Raw genomic sequence first — 18167 nt, 5'->3', positions numbered from 1 at the left:
GACATAGCAGAGAAGCTAATGCTATACAAATTTGAGATAGGTTTGTTTACTGCCTATAAGTGAGATCTGAAGGTCTTAAACACATTATAGCCAAATTAGTGGTTTTCAACCAGGCACTTTTGCTCCTCAGTGGACATTTGCCAACGTTAGCATAATTTTTAGTCACAACTAGGGGTGGGGGGATGGTACCATTGGCATTTAGTGGGCAGAGACCAGGGATGCTGGTAAACATCCCACAGTACACAGGAGAGGCCCCCACAGAACTATACTAGCACAGGAAATGAAGTTATACCAGCCCCCAGAAGCCTCCCTTATTCTCCCTTCCAGTTATAGACCTCTTCCGGCCATCCAGAATACCTGCTATCCGGACTTCTAACAGCGTAGATGAGTTTTTCTTGTTTTTGTACTGTGTATAAAAGGAACCATACAGTATATACTCTTAGTCTGACATTCTTTTTTCAGCATTACTTTTGTGAGATTCATCCATATTATTGTGTGTTACTGTAGATCATTCATCATATTTGGTGTGTAGTATAGTTTTAATACATTTTAATTTATAAGCTATATGTTTTAATTTTTAACTATATGATTTACCTATTACCCATCTTCTCCCTCTAAAATGTTCATCCCAAGAGAGCAAGGACTTGGCTTTGTTTTGTTTACTGCTGTTTTCATTTATCACAGTACTTATTACTTTACATAAAGGTATAATTATTTTAATTATTTATCTTACTTGATATGGAATATCTTGGCAAGATAATATCTTGTTCAGTTTTCAGTCTCTAACACCCCAAAATAGTGTTTGGCGCACAGTGGGTATTGAAGTCTTGAAAGGGAAGAATATATGGATAAAGAATTGCTTAGAGCCCTGGCCCGTGTGGCTCGGTTGGAATGTCGTCTGTGCACTAAGGTGTCACAGGTTTGGTTGCCGGTTGGGGCATCATACCCAGGTTGTGAGTTTGATCCATGGTTGGGGCTAGTGCCAGGAGGCAACCAATTGATGTTTCTCACATTGATGTTTCTTCTCTGCTCCCCCCCCCCCCCACTTCCCTTTTTCTTTTCCTCTAAAATCAATTAAAAAAATATCCTTGGGTAAGGATTGGAAAAAAATTACTTCTGCTTCCTCCCCCCAAGTAGTTTTTTTGTATTTTTTTAAATTTAAGCAAAAGTACATAAAACAGCCCTAGCTGGCTTGGCTCAGCGGATAGAGGGTCAGCATGTGGACCGAAGGGTCCCAGGTTTGATTTCAATCAAGGGCACGTACCTCAGTTGCAGGCTCCTGGCCCTGGTCAGGGGCATGCAGGAGGCAGCCAATCGATGTGACTCTCTCACATTGGTGTTTCTCTCTGTCTCTTTCTTTCCCTTCCACTCTTTCTAAAAATCAATGGAAAAAAATTATATATATATATCTCCTAAGGTGAGGATTAAAAAACAAGAACACATAAAACACCATTTTAATGCAAGAGTTGGTAAACTACAGCCCACAGCTGGCAAGCTAAGAATGAGTAGGTTTTTAAAGAGTTACAGAGACAAAGAGAAATATATGTCAGGGAGAATGTATGGCTTTAAAGGCTAAAATATTTGCCTGGTCTTTCACAAAAAATGCTTACCGGAAATGTCTATAACGTTAACTCTGTGTAATAGTTAGGTCAAGAAGTAAACTATCTCCAGCTTCCTAGAAACTTATATGTGCTCTTCCCTGATCACATCTCCCCCTCTCTACACTAGAAACAGCTGCTATTCTACTTTTTGTGATTATTTGCTATTCCTTACCGTTCATCATCCATGTACACCCTAAATAAAACAGTTTAACTTTGTCATTAAGTCAGTTTTGTTAATCATGATGTGCTTTGTTTTTTATTTTATTTGGGGGGAGGGCAGGTCATAATACTATGTGCTATTATTATTATTATTATTATTATTAATTTCTTGTGATTTTTTTTGCTCTAAATGCAATTTATGTGATATTTAATATAACTAACTTTACCCTGCTCCCAAATAAATGAGTACCTCAGAACATTAACTCAATTTGCCTGCTACTGACTTGGTGGTGGTATGTTTTTATTTTGCCTTTTTAATATATATATATATATATATATATATATATATATATATATATATTTTTTTTTTTTTAATATATTTTATTGATTTTTTACAGAGAGGAAAAGAGAGGGATAGAGAGTTAGAAACATCGATGAGAGAGAATCATTGATCAGCTGCCTATTGCACACCTCCTACTGGGGATGTGCCCGCACCCAAGGTACATGCCCTTGACCGGAATCGAACTTGGGACCTTTCAGTCTACAGCCCGACGCTCTATCCACTGAGCCAAACCGGTTTTGGCCAAAAAAAAAAAAAATATATATATATATATTTTATTGATTTTTTTTTACAGAGAGAAATAGAGTGATAGAGAGCTAGAAACATTGATGAGAGTGAAACATTGACTAGCTGCCTCCTGCACACCCCCCACTGGGAATGTGCCCACAACCAATGTACATGCCCTTGACCGGAATCGAACCTGGGACCTTTCAGTCCAAAGACTGATGCTCCATCCACTGAGCCAAACCGGTTTCGGCTATTTTTGTAAAATATTATCATTTTATACTGTCACTGTTCACTTATTTTATCTGTATATTTACCTCTTTCTTTGTATTTCTTTACTTTTGACTTCTTACATCTTCCGCCTAAGGTCATTTCCTTCTGCCCAAATTACTCCTTTAGTATTCTTTTTTTTTTTTTTTAATCTGCTCAGGGTTAAGTTAACTCTTAAGTTTTTGCTTGCTTAGATAACTTTACTGTCCCCTTATTCTTTTTTAAAAAAATATATATTTTATTGATTTTTTACAGAGAGGAAGAGAGAGGGATAGAGAGTTAGAAACATTGATGAGAGAGAATCATCGATCAGCTGCCTCTTGCACACCCCCTACTGGGGATGTGCCTGCAACCAAGGTACATGCCCTTGACTGGAATCGAACCTGGGACCTTTCAGTCCACAGGCAGACGTTCTATCCACTGAGCCAAACTGGTTTTGGCTGTCCCCTTAGTCTTGAAAGATGTTTTTGTTGTGTATGTTTCTATACTGGCACTTTAAAACTTTTTTAGTTTATCATTATCTTCTGGCTCATATTGTTATTGTTGAGAAAATAGCATTCATTTATTTATTTATTTGAAAATATTTGCTCTTTTTTCCCTGGCTGCTTTTGAAATATGTGGTGTTTTACAGTTTCACTATGATGCATCCTTTTATTTTGCTTGCTTGTGATTTATTGGGCTTCTGGTATCTATGGGTTGGTGTCTTGCAATATTTCTCAAAAATTATTAGCCATTGTCTCCAAATATTATCCCTGTACTCTAATTTTATTTTATTTATTTTATTTATTAAAATATATCTTATTGATTTTTTACAGAGAGAAAGGGAGAGGGATAGAGAGTTAGAAACATCAATGAGAGAGAAACATTGACCAGCTGCCTCTTGCACACTCCCTATGTGCCTGCAACCAAGGTGCATGCAACCAAGGTACATGCCCATGGCTGGAATCGAACCTGGGACCTTTCAGTCCACAGGCAGATGCTCTATCCACTGGGCCAAACCAGTTAGGACTCTGTTCTCTTTTTTATCCTTCAATGAAATCCCCATTCATGATATGGTAAACTGTCTCACTTTGTCCCCATGCTCCTTAGCTTCCTTTTCTTTTAGTCTCTGAATGCTACATTCTGGATAGTTTCTTGCCTTTTAGTTCCCAAATTCTGATTTGCTATGAACCCCAGTGGATTTGCTATGAACCCCAGTGGATTTTTAGTTTTTGTTCAGATACTGTAAAAGTAAGTTTACAGTTGTGAGTACATGGAAACACAGAGTTAATAAAGCTATTATAATAATCATAACCTGCATGCCTTTTTGCATATGAACAACTTTAAATTTGCTTTTGCCCATGCTGTATTTCCCTGCAGGTATTTCCAAGCTTGTCTTTTTTTTTTTTTTTTTTTTTTTTTAATCTAGTAGACAGTTATTTTATAATCTGTGGCTGATAATTTCAGTATTTGAAGTTTTTATAAATCTGTTTTTGCTGTCTCTTGTTTTTCCGAGTTCTTGCCTGGGGCTTTATTTCTTTCTTTAATAATCTGCATAATTCTCAAGTGTATTTCTGAGTATTTTACATAAATTTTAAGTCTGCTTTTTCTTCCATTACATTTTCTGATTGTAATTAATTGTTGGTGTATGGGAAAGCTATTGATTTTTCTCTATTTTATATATGACTATTTTACTAAATTCTTATTTTGTTTTTCAGTTGATTTGCTTGGTTTCCTTTGTGAATAGTTATATCATCCAAAAATGATACTTTTTAATGATGCTTTACTATTTTCCAGTGTTTTTACCTCATATTTTTCCTTATCACATTGACCAAAACTTTTATAAAAATGTTGAATGATTGTGATGTTAATGTTTTCATTCCATGTAATTCCTAAAATTACTGATAGTGTTTCTATTATAGCACCATTAAGTTTATGTATGCTAATTTCTAAAAAAATACTCTTTGTTATATGAAAGATGGATACTTCTAGTTTTTTTGTTTATTTTTTAAAAACAAATTTTTATTTATTTCAAAGAGGAATGAGGTGGGAGAGAGATAGAAACTTAAGTGATGAGAGAGAATCATTAGCTGCCTCCTGCACACCCCACACTGGGGATTGATCCTGTAATCCGGACATATGCTCTGACTGGGAATCAAACTGTGACCTCCTGGTTCATAGGTCGATGCTCAATCACTGAGCCACCAGGTCTTTTGTGTGTGTGTTTTTTTTAAGAGTTGCCAAATAATGCAGACTTTTTTTTTGCAGGGGTCATTTACAAAGGGAAGAATCTTGATTCCCCCCCTCCTAACATTCATGTAATGAATTACTTTAGTGGATTTGCTAATAATGAGCCATACCTACATTTCTGGAATAAATCATACATAATTGTAGTATGTTATTCTTTTAGTGTAGTATGGAGCTTGTTTTGCTTATATTTATTTCAGCTGGGTTTTTTTGCATCTAAGTATAGTGTGGTGAGAACAGGATTAAGAGTGAAATAAGCTCTACCTATAAAGTAGGGAACAAATAAAATATCTTAATCTTCATTTACCTACAGGATAGAAATAACATTTCCTTTGTAGGATTGAGGTTGATTTGTTGAACTCTACAGAGTAATCTGCCAATTCAGAGTTGAGTGAATATAGAACCATTAAAATGTAATTTTGCTTAATTTGAGTAAGATATTAATTCAGGTTGATAGCTAGGTTATAATCCAATAATATTGTTATGCTCTCCATATTTGTTTTCAGGGGTGTTTGGTTTTTTTTAAATCATTATCACATTCAGTAACTGTTTTAATCTGTTTCATGTTTTGGCAATATCAGGTTTTCTTTCTCATGTAATTTGTGTGTTTTTTAATGTTTTCCAGCGACGAGTAGAACAGCCCCTCTATGGTTTAGATGGCAGTGCTGCAAAGGAGGTATCGGAGGAGCAGTCTGCTCTGCCAACCCTGATGTCAGTAATGCTAGCAAAACCTCGGCTCGACACAGAGCAGCTGGCACAGAGGGGAGCTGGCCTCTGCTTCACTTTTGTTTCAGTGAGTACTGAGCCTGAGTTTATGCAGATCCTTGTTGTCCTGGAGCTCCTTGATAAAGTTTAGAATAATTATTTTCATGGATAGAGGATGACCTTTTTAACTCTGTCACTTCTAGAGGTAGTGGTGAGCTTCTTCTCAGTCTCCCTGGGTTCAAATGGCTGAGAGAAACCATTTTGTTAATGTCTGAACACATTGTGGGAAGAAAAATGCGATCTTAGGTTGACAAAGTAAAGAAAATATAGATCAAATTCCATAACAACCAGAGAACTTATAACAAGTAAAATTTCCAAACTACAGCCATCACTTACTTAAAGCAATATTCAAGTCAGTAAAATTTTAGCATGTAGTCAGGGATTCCATAGCTTGTTTACAAGCTGTTTCACCTCTGGTATTTGGGTGACCAACATGCTTGCCTTCTCTCAACTCTTTTAAGTGTTGGTATGGTTAATTTTTCCAGGAATATTTATCTGTTTGCTCCTTTCAGCTTGCTTCTTTCTCATTCCTTGAAGAGCAAGAACTTGAAAGTTTGACCCCATTTTTATTTGCCAAATTATAATACAATTTGACTCAAAAGTTTCTACTTTCTTGGTTTCTGTTCAAGTGTTTGTGACCAAGGATGGTATAAAACAAGAGAAAGCCCCATTGTCCTACGCTTCCATTTTTAGGGACAATTTTCAGAGCTGAAGTCACCATTGGTTTAAATTTGTGTGCCTCTTACCTGGCCCATTCTTTCCAGTTATAATCTAAGTTTCTTATTCTTCTCCTTTTTTTGTTAATCCTCACTGAAGGATATTTTTTTCATTGACTTTTAGAGAGAGAGAGAGAGAGAGAGAGAGAGGGAGAGAGAGAGAGAGGAAAAAAGGGGAAAGAGAAAGAGATGGAAACATCAATGTGAGAGAGATACATCTCTCCCTTCCTTTCTCTTGAAAATCAGTAAACATATCCTTGGGTGAGGATTTAAAAAAAAAAAAAAAGGAAAAATCTATTATATAAAAAGCCTGTGGTCGTCACGTTGTGACGCCATCACACCAGGAGGCTGTGTGTGGGGGTGGGCGGGGCTACATGCACAGTGAGGGGTCTGTGACAAGTTGTACTGTGTTGTTAGGTTCCATTTTCTTTATAAAAGGAATTTTGGGATGATAATGATTGTATATTCCTGAATAGTTGAATAATATTTAATCCTAAATTAGCCTTCTAAATTTAAAAATGCCTTAGAAGCCCTAGCTGCTTTTGCTCAGTGGATAGAGTGTCATTCTGCAGATTGAAGGGTCCCAGGTTAGATTTTGGTCAAGGGTATATGTCCAGGTTGCGGGCTCAATGCCCAGTGGGGGGTGTGCAGGAGGCAGCCAATCAATGATTCACTCTCATTATTCAGGTCTCAGGTAAGATCCCCAGTTGCAGCTCTGATGTGGTTGTGAGAGGCAGCACGTACAAGTGTTTACCTTACCGCATCTTCTCCAGAATCCACTCTCATTATTGATGTTTCTCTCTCTCTCTCCCTCTTCCCTCCCTTCTTCCTCCCTTTCTCTCTAAAACAATAAAAATATTTTAAAAATGAAAATAAAATACTTTAGAAATGCAGTGTATAAAAGTCAGTCCTTCTGGCTGGCATGGCCGAGTGGTTGAGCGTTGTTGACCTATGAACCAGGAGGTCAGGGTCAATTCCCTGTCAGGGCACCTGTCCAGGTTGCAGGCTCAGTCCCCACTGTGGGGCGTGCAGGAGGCAGCTGATCAGTGCTGCTTGCTTGCTTTCTTTCTTTCTTTTTTTTTTTTTTTTAATATATTTTATTGATTTTGTACAGAGAGGAAGGGAGAGAGATAGAGAGTTAGAAACATCGATGAGAGAGAGTCATCGATCAACTGCCTCTTGCACACCCCCTACTGGGGATATGCCCGCAACCAAGGTACATGCCCTTGACCGGAATTGAACCTGGGATCCTTCAGTCCCCAAGCCAACGCTCTATCCATTGAGCCAAACCGGTTTCGGCCAGTGCTTCTTTCTAATCATTGATAGTTCTCTCTCTCTCCCTCTTTCTTCCTCTCTGAAATAAAGATATATATTTTTAAAAAGTCACTATCAGCAAATAATATTATTAGAAATTAACTTGGATTTTGGGCCAGTGTGTGTTTTTGGATAATGTTTGTGGATTTAGGAGACTATAGTAGTTCACCCTTATCTGTTCCAGGACTCCCAGTAGATACCTGAAACTACAGATAGATCAGTAGTACCTATACATACCTACCTTTTCACTTACAGGAAACACTTGTTGGCATACCTGAATCGAGAGTGTCACCGTTTGTGTTCTTTAGGCCATTATTAAATAGATAAGGGTTACTTGAATACAAGCACTGGAATACTTCGACAGTCAGATGGCTACTTAGTGACTGACGGGTTCGTAGTGCATACAGTATGGATACGCTGGACAAAGGGAGACTCACATCCTGAGTGGGACAGCACAGGATTTCATCACATCACTCAGAACATTGTGCAGTTTCAAACTTAGGAATTGTTTATTTCTGAAATTTCCATTTAATATTTTCAGACCATGGTTGACCACAGGTAACTGAAACTGTGGATAAGGGGAACGACTGTATTCTGAATAGTAGTTCACAGTCCTTTCTGCCTGGAGTCTTTAGCATCCCTTTGATTCAATCATCAGCCTTTTCTGACAAAAGCATATTGAAAAACAAGTGAAAGGGGCCTGTTATAACAGGAATAACTTTAATTTACACATTAAAAAATTATTTTATAAGCATTTGATTTAAAAAAATATATATATATCTTTATCGATTTCAGAGAGGAAAGGAAAGGGAGAGAGAGAAATATCAATGATGAGAGTGAATCATTGATCAGCTGCCTCTTGCACGCCCCCTACTGGGGGTTGAGCCCTCAACCTGGGCATGTGCCCTTGACCAGAATCAAACCTGGACTCTTCATTCCACAGACTGACGCTCTATCTACTGAGCCAAACCAGCTAAGGCAGCATTTGATGTTTTAAACCATTTCTAGAAACATGGTCCAAGCCACCATGTCTGGCTCTTAGTTCTCATTTGAATTGTTTTACTTTCTTCTTGACTACATGGCCCCAACTTTCATCAGAGTTCATTTTATATAGTTAATCATTTGCATACATACAAATGTTTGTGGAGGAAGATACAAAACTGTCTGTGATTGGTGATATACCTTTATTACAGGCTCAGCAAAACAGTCCCTCTTCTACAGGATCTGGTACCACAGAGCATTCCTGCAGCTCCCAGAAACAGGTTTCCATCCAGCACAGACAGACCCAGGTAGGTTGGCAATTGGTAAACAGGGGCTAAAAAGATCTGCTTAGGAATAAATGCTAACCACATGTAAAGTCTGAGTCCTCTCTTTGTCTTCCCTTTAATTCTCTGATTTACCTCATTATTTTTATTATTCTGTTTAGAACTTACATTATGAGTACTTAAAGTCTTTTGGAAGGTGCTTTAACTTGTTGAGGTATTTCTTTTCCTTTCTGGTATGTTGCAGCAGAAGCACTTATATTATAGCAAGCTGTTGAGAACAGAGCACTCATTTGGAGACCTTTAGGCCTGAGTTCAAATTCTGTCTTTACACCTTACACTATATTTTTAGGCCTCAATTTTCTTTCTTTTTTTCCCCCCCTCAATTTTCTTTAGTACAAATCATCTGTATAATGTGGTTGATTCTAATTATCTCAAACAATATATACAAAATGCTTATTAGGACAGTGCTCATAGTAGTCATCAATGAATGTTAATTTACTACTTTATGAAAGGAGTTAATTTATTCCTTGTACCTGTTCATTTGGCAAGACCTAGATAAACTTCTTTAACATGTGGCACACCAACATACTTTTCTCCTTAAACAGTCTTCAGAAACATTTTAAGTTAGTTAGAATGTTGTGAACAATCAAAGATATTATTTGCAAATGATAATGGATACATATCCTCTACTTTATAATATTGATCTAACCAAACAATATGCCAGATTTTCTTGGCACTGTGCTGCCTTCAGGTCAGGGCAGGATGCTTGACATTCTAGGAGCATTTCTTAAGTCTTGAGCTATACAACCTTCAGGAGCAGGTTTTAATTTTATTTGAATTACCAGCCTTTGGGCAATTGAAAGATGATATCTTTGATCTCTTCTAATTGTTCATTATTTCCACTAATTGTTCATTATTTCCACTAGATGGCATGCTTGGGTCATGTCTTCTCTCAGTTCCATTTCTAAAGTAGTATGTTTTTCTATTGTTCAATGAACAGAGATATTGAGAATTCATATATTTAATTCCAATATTAATATGTTTTTGAGGTGCAGGTATAGCAGAATATAAAACTTAAAGAATGGGATGAGGAAAGGAGATTCAATTTCTTGAGCCATGTGATTCTTGGCTATTTGTGTTAGCAAGTGCCTTTTCACCCCAGAAAAGCAATGAGAAAATGAGTGATGGCACACAGTATTTTGAGACTAATTCTAAATTTTGTTTTGTCTCTATAGTCTGACCTCACAATAGAAAAAATATCTGCACTAGAAAACAGTAAGAATTCTGACTTAGAGAAGAAGGAGGGAAGAATAGATGATTTGTTAAGAGTAAGTATTAAAATGTGATTTTTATAAGCACTGATTGGATGTTATGTGCATTTGGCATATGTGCATATCATAGAGATAATTTACTATAGCCAAAGAATAAAGTTAAATAATAAACGTATGGATATTTTCCTTTAATTCAAGGGAATCTGAGTAGCAAGCAAGATCAAACCTACATTCTAAGCACTATAAATGCCTTTAAATTGGAAATCTTATATTGTAGAATTTTAATATTCTTTTATTATTGTTATTAGAGGCCTGGTGCATGACATTTATCCACTGGGGCAGGGCAGGGGGGGTATCCCTCAGCCCAGCCTGTGGCCTTTCACAGTCTGGGAGCCCTAGGAGGATATCCAACTGACAGCTTAGGCCTGCTCCCCGCCAGGCTCCCACCGTCACCGCTGTGCTTGCCAACCACGAGCCAGGCTCTGGCTGAGTGGTGCTCCTCTGTGGGAGCACACTGGCCACCAGGGAGCACACTGATCTCCTGTGTTGAGCATCTGCCCCCTGGCGGTCAGTGCGTGTCTTAGAGACCAGTTGTTCTGCTGTTTGGACGATTTGCATAGTATTAGTCTTTTATTATATAGGATTTTATAGAGAAAAAGGAGGGGGGGAAGGAGGATATGAATTTGTTGTCCTGCTTAGTTATGCATTGGTGGGTTAATTCTTATATGTGTCTTGACGGGATAAAATCTGCAACTTTGGTATATGGAGTCAACACTCTAACCAAAAAAGCCAGCCAGCCAGGGCCTTAGTATTCTTGAATTTTAAAACTATTTCACAGCCTGGGTTGTTTAATTTTATATTTTTTATAATCTATTCATCTAAAGTTTTTTTGTAAAATTTTTTACAAGGAAAATTTCAAAAATAGCTCATCTGAAATTTAAGATACCACTAGAAAATATACCAGGATATTTTAAATACATGTTTTTAAAATGCAATTTGATATATTGACAGACCCATTCTTTTTTTTTCTTTTCTTTTTTTTTTTTTTAGTATATTTTATGGATTTTTTTACAGAGAGGAAGAGAGAGGGGTAGAGTGTTAGAAACAGCGATGAGAGAGAATCATTGATCAGCTGCCTCTTGCACACCCCCTACTGGGGATGTGCCTACAACCAACGTATATGCCCTTGACCGGAATCGAACCCGGGATCCATTCTTAAAATTTTATTTTAATGTTTTTATTGTTATAAAACTAATACCTGCTCTTTTTAAAACAAATTCAGAGAATGCTAAAAAAAATATGGCATTTCGAGATAAAACATTTGATACATTTCCTCTAGTAATTGAGCCATTTGTAGTACTTATATAAATGCATATATACATAAATATTTATAAATAAAATTGACTAACATTTTTCTCTTCTCTAGTGACTTAGAGAGGGGTAGGTTTGATCCTTATTTATACTGATGTGATGGTTTTCAAACTGGCTCCACGAGGCCCTGAAGGTTCACTAGGACTCCCATGACACAGCTGAGGAGGGGTCTGCTGCCTTGCACTTTGCTTTTGATAATGTGGTTCATAGAACACACAGAACTATTGGAAAGAAATTATACTATGGGGACAGCAGACATTTGGAGATGAGAGCTTTTTTGTATTCTGGCCACTTTAAAATGAAGCCTGAGCTGAAACCAGTTTGGCTCAGTGGATAAAGCGTCGGCCTATGGAATGAAAGGTCCCAGGTTCGATTCCAGTCAAGGGCATGTACATTGGTTGTGGACACAACCCCAGTAGGGGGTGTACAGGAGGCAGCTGGTCGATGATTCTCTCTCATCGATGTTTCTATCTTCTCTCTCTGTAAAAAATTAATAAAATATATATATTTTTAAGAATAAAAATAAAATAAAATGAAGCGTGAAAAGTCTTAAAAATTGAGTGTTCTCTAATATCTTCCATGTGTGCTTTTTAATGTTTCAGAACATTTATTTCATTTGATTGGGAAATATCAGATTTTTTTTTTTTTCATGATTCCAGCAAGTTATTATAAAGTAGCATTTATTTACCAAAAGAGTCATCTTTTCTTTAACACCAGAATAAATTCAGGAGTTTCAATTCAAAATTGATCTTGGGTTAGTGGTTCTTTCCTTCTCTGTTATTGTAGGAGGCTTGGATTTTTCAAAGTATTTACCTCATCCTTCTGGCCACAGCTAAATTAACTGTGTATTTACATTCTGGCATTCTTGAACCAGTACCTTGTATTCAGCTAGTTAGTTCTATCTTATGTGGGCATGGGTGTGCCTGGCTTTTCTGGTAAGAAACACTGTGTACGTTCATGTCTCCTTTCCTTTGGAAACAAGAATTAAAAAACAAAGAACTATTGAACTTAAAGAACTATATGTGTTTTTCTCTAATTTTTTTGTAAATGTTTAATTGCCCTTTATAAGTATTTAATCTCTAAGTGCTGTAAAGTGCCTAGTCATGCTTTTTATGTATTTTAAGCATGTCATATTTCATAGGTTTTTTTTCCCCCTTTCATTTTGTGATAATTGAGGCATATGTGATGTACTAGATTTAGCTAGCTGTAACTGGCTTTTGGAAGGAGTAAAATATGATCAGTAGATAAACAAGCTCACTTTTAGTAACAGAATTCATCTTTAATAAATAGATAAGTTTATTAAGAGAGAATAAAGAATTTAACATTTTTTAAGACTGCTTCTATCCTTAATTTTGCTTTTGACTTAACAACAAATGATTCTCTGACATCCCTAGAAACTTTTTTTGTATTTATCTTCCTTGGAAGTAATTAAAATGTTGTTTTCCATTGAAGGCCAACTGTGATTTGAGACGGCAGATTGATGAACAGCAAAAGATGCTAGAGAAATACAAAGAACGATTAAATCGGTGTGTGACAATGAGCAAGAAACTCCTTATAGAAAAGGTGAGTGAAAGGCGGCCAGGATACTACGTATCCCAAGGTGCTCGGTGCGTGTCATTGCTGTGGCTTCTTACTCCTCACATGGGATGAAAATACTTCAAACTAGAGCTTTTTAGGAAAAGACTTATTGTTTGATAATTAGAATTCTTTCTTGCTTGTATACTTGAACCAAGCATCCAGAGTGATCATTTGGGACATTTTTTCTGCTTTTTGGTTTTGCATTGCTTTGAGTGTGATGTTGATTGGACAGAAACAGCTTGTCTTAGTTGAGTTTATTTGAGGTGTTGGTTCCCTAAATTCTTTTATTTATTTAAATTTTAATTTATTGATTAGAGAGAGGGGGAGGGATAAAGGGGGTGAGGGGAGGGAGAGAGAGAGAGAGAGAGAGAGAGAGAGAGAGAGAGAGAGAGAGAGATTTACCCACAACCTTGGCATCAGGTAGTTGAGCTACCCGATTGGGTTTTAATTCTTATTTTATCTATCTTATGAAGTGTGGATTCTATTATAAACATTTAACAATAGTTACATTTCCATTTCAGAGATGGTATTTGGAGTAATGTAAATATATAATAATGTTATAATTAAGTGCTTTGTGCTATAAAATAATTATATTGGTATATCCTTACTATATGTGTTTAATTGGCTCTGTCCTTTGTAGTTGATTGGTTGCAACTTGCTTTTAGTTGTTATTAGTAACTTCTTTTTGAGAGTTTTTTTTTTTTTAATTATATTCCCAGTACTTATTTATCTTACATGGAAAGCTTTAAGATGGCTGAACTTACTAATGAACTTATTACAAGGTAGAGGTTTGAGGCAGCCTGGTTACTTGTGCTTAAAGTCTTTGGAATGTTGTTAAAATGACAGGGAACAGTGATAAAAGTGAAGTGATTATGCTGATGTCAAAGATACTGGGACATTTTGCTTCATCTTTTTTTTTTTTTTTATTTTTTATTTTTTATTTTTTAAATATATTTTATTGATTTTTCACAGAGAGGAAGAGAGAGACAGAGAGTTAGAAACATCGATGAGAGAGAATCTTCGATCAGCTGCCTCTTGCACACCCCCTACTGGGGATGTGCCCGCAACCAAGGTACATGCCCTTGCCCGGAATCGAACCCGGGACCTTTCAGTCCGCAGGCCGACGCTCTATCCACTGAGCCAAACCGGTCCCGGCTTCATCTTTTATTTTTTAATTATTTATTTATTTTCCATTGATTTCTAGAGAGAGTGGAAGGGAGGGAGGAGGGGGAGAGAGAGAGAAACATGGCTTGGTTGCCTCCCACACGCCTCCCTACCAGGGTGGGGAAACCTGTAAAATTGATACATGACTTTGGGACTCAGACTCGAGACCCTTTGGTCTGTGGGCCTATGCTCCAATCACTGAGCAGAACCAGCCAGGACTGCTTCATCTTTTAATTTATTAATTTTATAATTCGGAAACCACTTTTTTTCCATTTTTATGACAAGGTAGATGTTAATACAGAGAACTTATTTAAAGTTTTAGGTTACTTCCTAAGGTCAATGTAGATGTAGCCAGTTATACTAAACTTTGCACAGTATAGTACAAAAAATAAACATAATGCTATATAAGAGTTCTTGTAGGAAAATGAAATTATTTTCTATTTGTTCTTTTCTTCTAAGTCAAAACAAGAGAAGATGGCATGTAGAGATAAGAGCATGCAAGACCGCCTGCGATTGGGCCACTTTACCACCGTCCGACATGGGGCCTCTTTTACTGAACAATGGACAGATGGTTATGCTTTCCAGAACCTTATCAAGTAAGTTAATTTGTGATGATTAAATTGAGAATTGACAACTTGGTTTGTATTTTTTAAGTTTTCTGTAATTGTAGTCATTAATAATTCTAGTAGTGATAGTCATCTTTTCAGTCAGTTTCAGCCATCACATGTGTTAAAAATGTAGGGAAAATCCTGAGAAAATTAAACAAGTAATCAAAGGAATCAAAACAAGTTTTACATTAAAGGTTAAAAAAATTGAAATTGCCAAAATTTTGAAATCAAGGTGTTGCCAGGAGCATGCTCCCTCTGAAGTCTCTAGGGAGGATCCTTCTTTGGCATTCTGTAGTTTCTCCCTTGGATAGTGCATTTCACAGTTCCCAGTAGATATCTATAATAATAAAAGCGTAAGACCAGACGTCCTTCCAGATGACCTTCTGGACTAAGCGGGGCGGGGGCGGGGGCTGTGAGGGAAGCCTGGGCCCTGGGTGCCTGCCAGCGGCCGGAGGTGAGCCAGGTCCCAGGTGCCAGAGGGAAGCTGGTCCTGGCAGCTGGGGGAAGGTACTCTTGCACGAATTTCATGCATTGGGCTTCTAGTAGAACATAAGAAATCCTGGGAATCTTTAAAAATTTGCAGCTAGTATATTTAGGTGCTATCTATAGGGCACTGCTTAAACATTTTTTGGTGAACGTGCATTCTTTACTGCTCCTGCTTGTTATATATAATGTGGTTGTGGCCTGAAATAACAGTTTTGTTGTTGAAGGTGCCTGTATTCTTTTCTTAGGGCTACTGTAACAAAATACCACAAACTGGGTGGTTCAAAACAAATTTATTCTCTCACAGTTCAGGAGGCCAAATTCTTTTTTGTAGAATGACAGAATCTGTTGGGTTTTTTTTTTTGGTTTTTTAAAAAATATATTTTATTGATTTTGTACAGAGAGGAAGGAAGAGAGATAGAGAGTTAGAAATATCGATGAGAGAGAGTCATCGATCAGCTGCCTCTTGCACACCCCCTCCTGGGGATATGCCCGCAACCAAGGTACATGCCCTTGACCGGAATCGAACCTGAGACCTTTCAGTCCCCAAGCCGACGCTCTATCCATTGAGCCAAACGGGTTTCGGCTGTTGGTTTTTTGTTTTTTGTTTTTGTTTTTACCAATTCTCAAATTAAATCTCTTCTATCCTCTGAAGCCTCTAGCGAGGATCCTCCTTTGGTGTTCTGTGGCTTGTGGCAACATAGCTATTTCTATCTATATCTCCATTTCACATTATGTTCTCCCATGTGTCTCTGTGTCTTCTCTTCTTGTAAAAACAGAAGTCATATTGGAATTAGGGCCCACCCTACTCCAGTATGACCTCATTTTAACAAATGCATCTCCAATGACTCTATTTACAAAGGTCATAATCTGTGGTAATGGGGTGAGGACTTTCACATATATTTTAGATGACACAGTTCTACCCATAATGGTGCCAAAGACTGATTGCCTTGTTTTCTTTTATGGCAATGGCTTTTGAAATAGGGTTATCTAGATTTGAGTGAGATGGGTTTATTAGGTCATTAGTACTTTTGTAAAAGATGGTGGAAAATACTCTTTCCATGGGTGATGAAGATCCAACACTCTAAAATTGATGGCATATAAGAAATATTAGGCTCAGCTGTATAAAGGCAGACATATGTGCTGGTAGTAGAAGGATTGATAAGACATGGTTCTTGTTCTAAGAGAATATATAGTTTATTGACATAATCCAGACTATATACTCTCAAAATAAACCATAATGAGTATCACTGATAAAATATCTTTAAATAATTTTTATTTGTTATCTGTCGAGGTTGAATGATTCTCCCACTATACTTGATAGTTTAATTTAGATATTGTATGGTTATCTCCAGAGACTTCAGAGTACTTTGTACTCATGGCCCCTGAAAGGGTAGAAATGAACTAAAGATATATATATATTTTTTTTTTTACCAATTTTTTAAATTAGGAAATTCATGTTCAGAGAAGGTAAATTATTTATTCATTGAGTCAGAAGAAGGATTGTGATTTTACCTAAAGATTCTGTCTTAATCCAGAAAAATTTTAAGCCACAAATTATTTTATACATATATTTTGGAGGGAGAAGCATATCTCCAATGATAGTTCAAAAAATTTTTTCAGACAAGCATAAAACTCTTGAATTAAAATTGTCAATTCTGCTGTTAAATTAATATCTAATCAGTGATCCAAGTGATCCAGCAAAGGAATTGTATTATCAGATAGTTACTTGCAGTGCTCAGATTAGGTTAACTTCGTTTAAAGTCTTGCCCTCCCTGGAGTATATAGCCTTTTTTGTTGTTGTTGTTGTTGTTGTTGTTGTTGTTGTTGTTGCCATTCTTCCAAGAAAGGTACTGAATCTGGAAAAGTTGTATAGGGACTAACAACTGCTGTGTTCAGGCAAGGTGGTAGAAGATATTTCATTTGGGTACAGGTTAAAAAATAGATTATGCCACCCTAACTGGTTTGGCTCAGTGGATAGAGCGTCAGCCTGCAGACTGAGGGGTCCCAGGTTCGATTCCGATTAAGGGCATGTACCTTGGTTGCGGGCACATCCCCAGGAGGGGGTATGCAGGATGCAGCTGATCCATGTTTTTCTCTCTCTCATCCATGCTTCTAACTCTCTATCCCTCTCCCTTACTCTCTTTAAAAAAATCAATAAAATATATATTTTTAAAAATAGATTATGTCATGTCAATCTAAAAATTAAGATTGGATTAAAAAAAAAAAAAAAAAGATGGAGCCGAAACCGGTTTGGCTCAGTGGTAGAGCGTCGGTCTGTGGACTGAAAGGTCCCAGGTTCGATTCCGGTCAGGGGCATGTACGTTGGTTGCGGGCACATCCCCGGAAGGGGGTGTGCAGGAGGCAGCTGGTCCATGTTTCTCTCACATCGACATTTCTAGCTCTCTATCTCTCTCCCTTCCTCTCCGTAAAAAAATCAATAAAATATATTTTTTTAAAAAAAAACAAGATGGGGAAATCGTATCTAGCATTTGACTGTCAATTATGATAGGTAATCTAAAGAGTTTAATCTGTTAAATAAATGATTAATCCCAAATCTTGGTATATTTTTACATACCAAGATTATAAACCTTAATGTTTGTTAGGTGGGGGGATACATAAGAGAAAGTGATTTTCTTATATTGTTATTTTTATTGACTCCTAATTTGTAAACATGTTTAGGAAAATTAGATTTCTTATTAGGAAATAGTCTAATGATGTTATTTAGAAGTCTGGAATCTTTTTATATGTTTTTTATTCATTTAATATACCATTTCTTAGGGAGTTTATTAGTTACAAGGCTTCATTGTG

The 18167-nt window shown here is 36.8% G+C and overlaps 1 protein-coding gene across 8 annotated transcripts in view; it reads left to right on the top strand.

The window, feature by feature from the left end:
* TLK2 (tousled like kinase 2) overlaps positions 1–18167 on the top strand; it is an 83696-nt gene that overhangs the window by 32249 nt on the left and 33280 nt on the right. For all 8 annotated transcript variants that reach the window (XM_084861694.1, XM_084861693.1, XM_084861692.1 and 5 more), the window contains 5 exons: positions 5447–5614; positions 8810–8905; positions 10117–10209; positions 12976–13086; positions 14725–14861. In XM_084861694.1, coding sequence (XP_084717820.1) covers positions 5447–5614; positions 8810–8905; positions 10117–10209; positions 12976–13086; positions 14725–14861 — 605 coding nt within the window. The remainder of the gene's footprint in view (positions 1–5446; positions 5615–8809; positions 8906–10116; positions 10210–12975; positions 13087–14724; positions 14862–18167) is intronic.

This window comes from Pipistrellus hanaki (genome assembly GCF_964339955.1).
Source record: "Pipistrellus hanaki genome assembly, chromosome: 16".
In the NCBI taxonomy this organism is placed as follows: domain Eukaryota; kingdom Metazoa; phylum Chordata; class Mammalia; order Chiroptera; family Vespertilionidae; genus Pipistrellus; species Pipistrellus hanaki.
The sequence above is the reverse complement of the archived record's forward strand: the minus strand, read 5'-3'. Positions and strand labels throughout refer to the sequence as shown.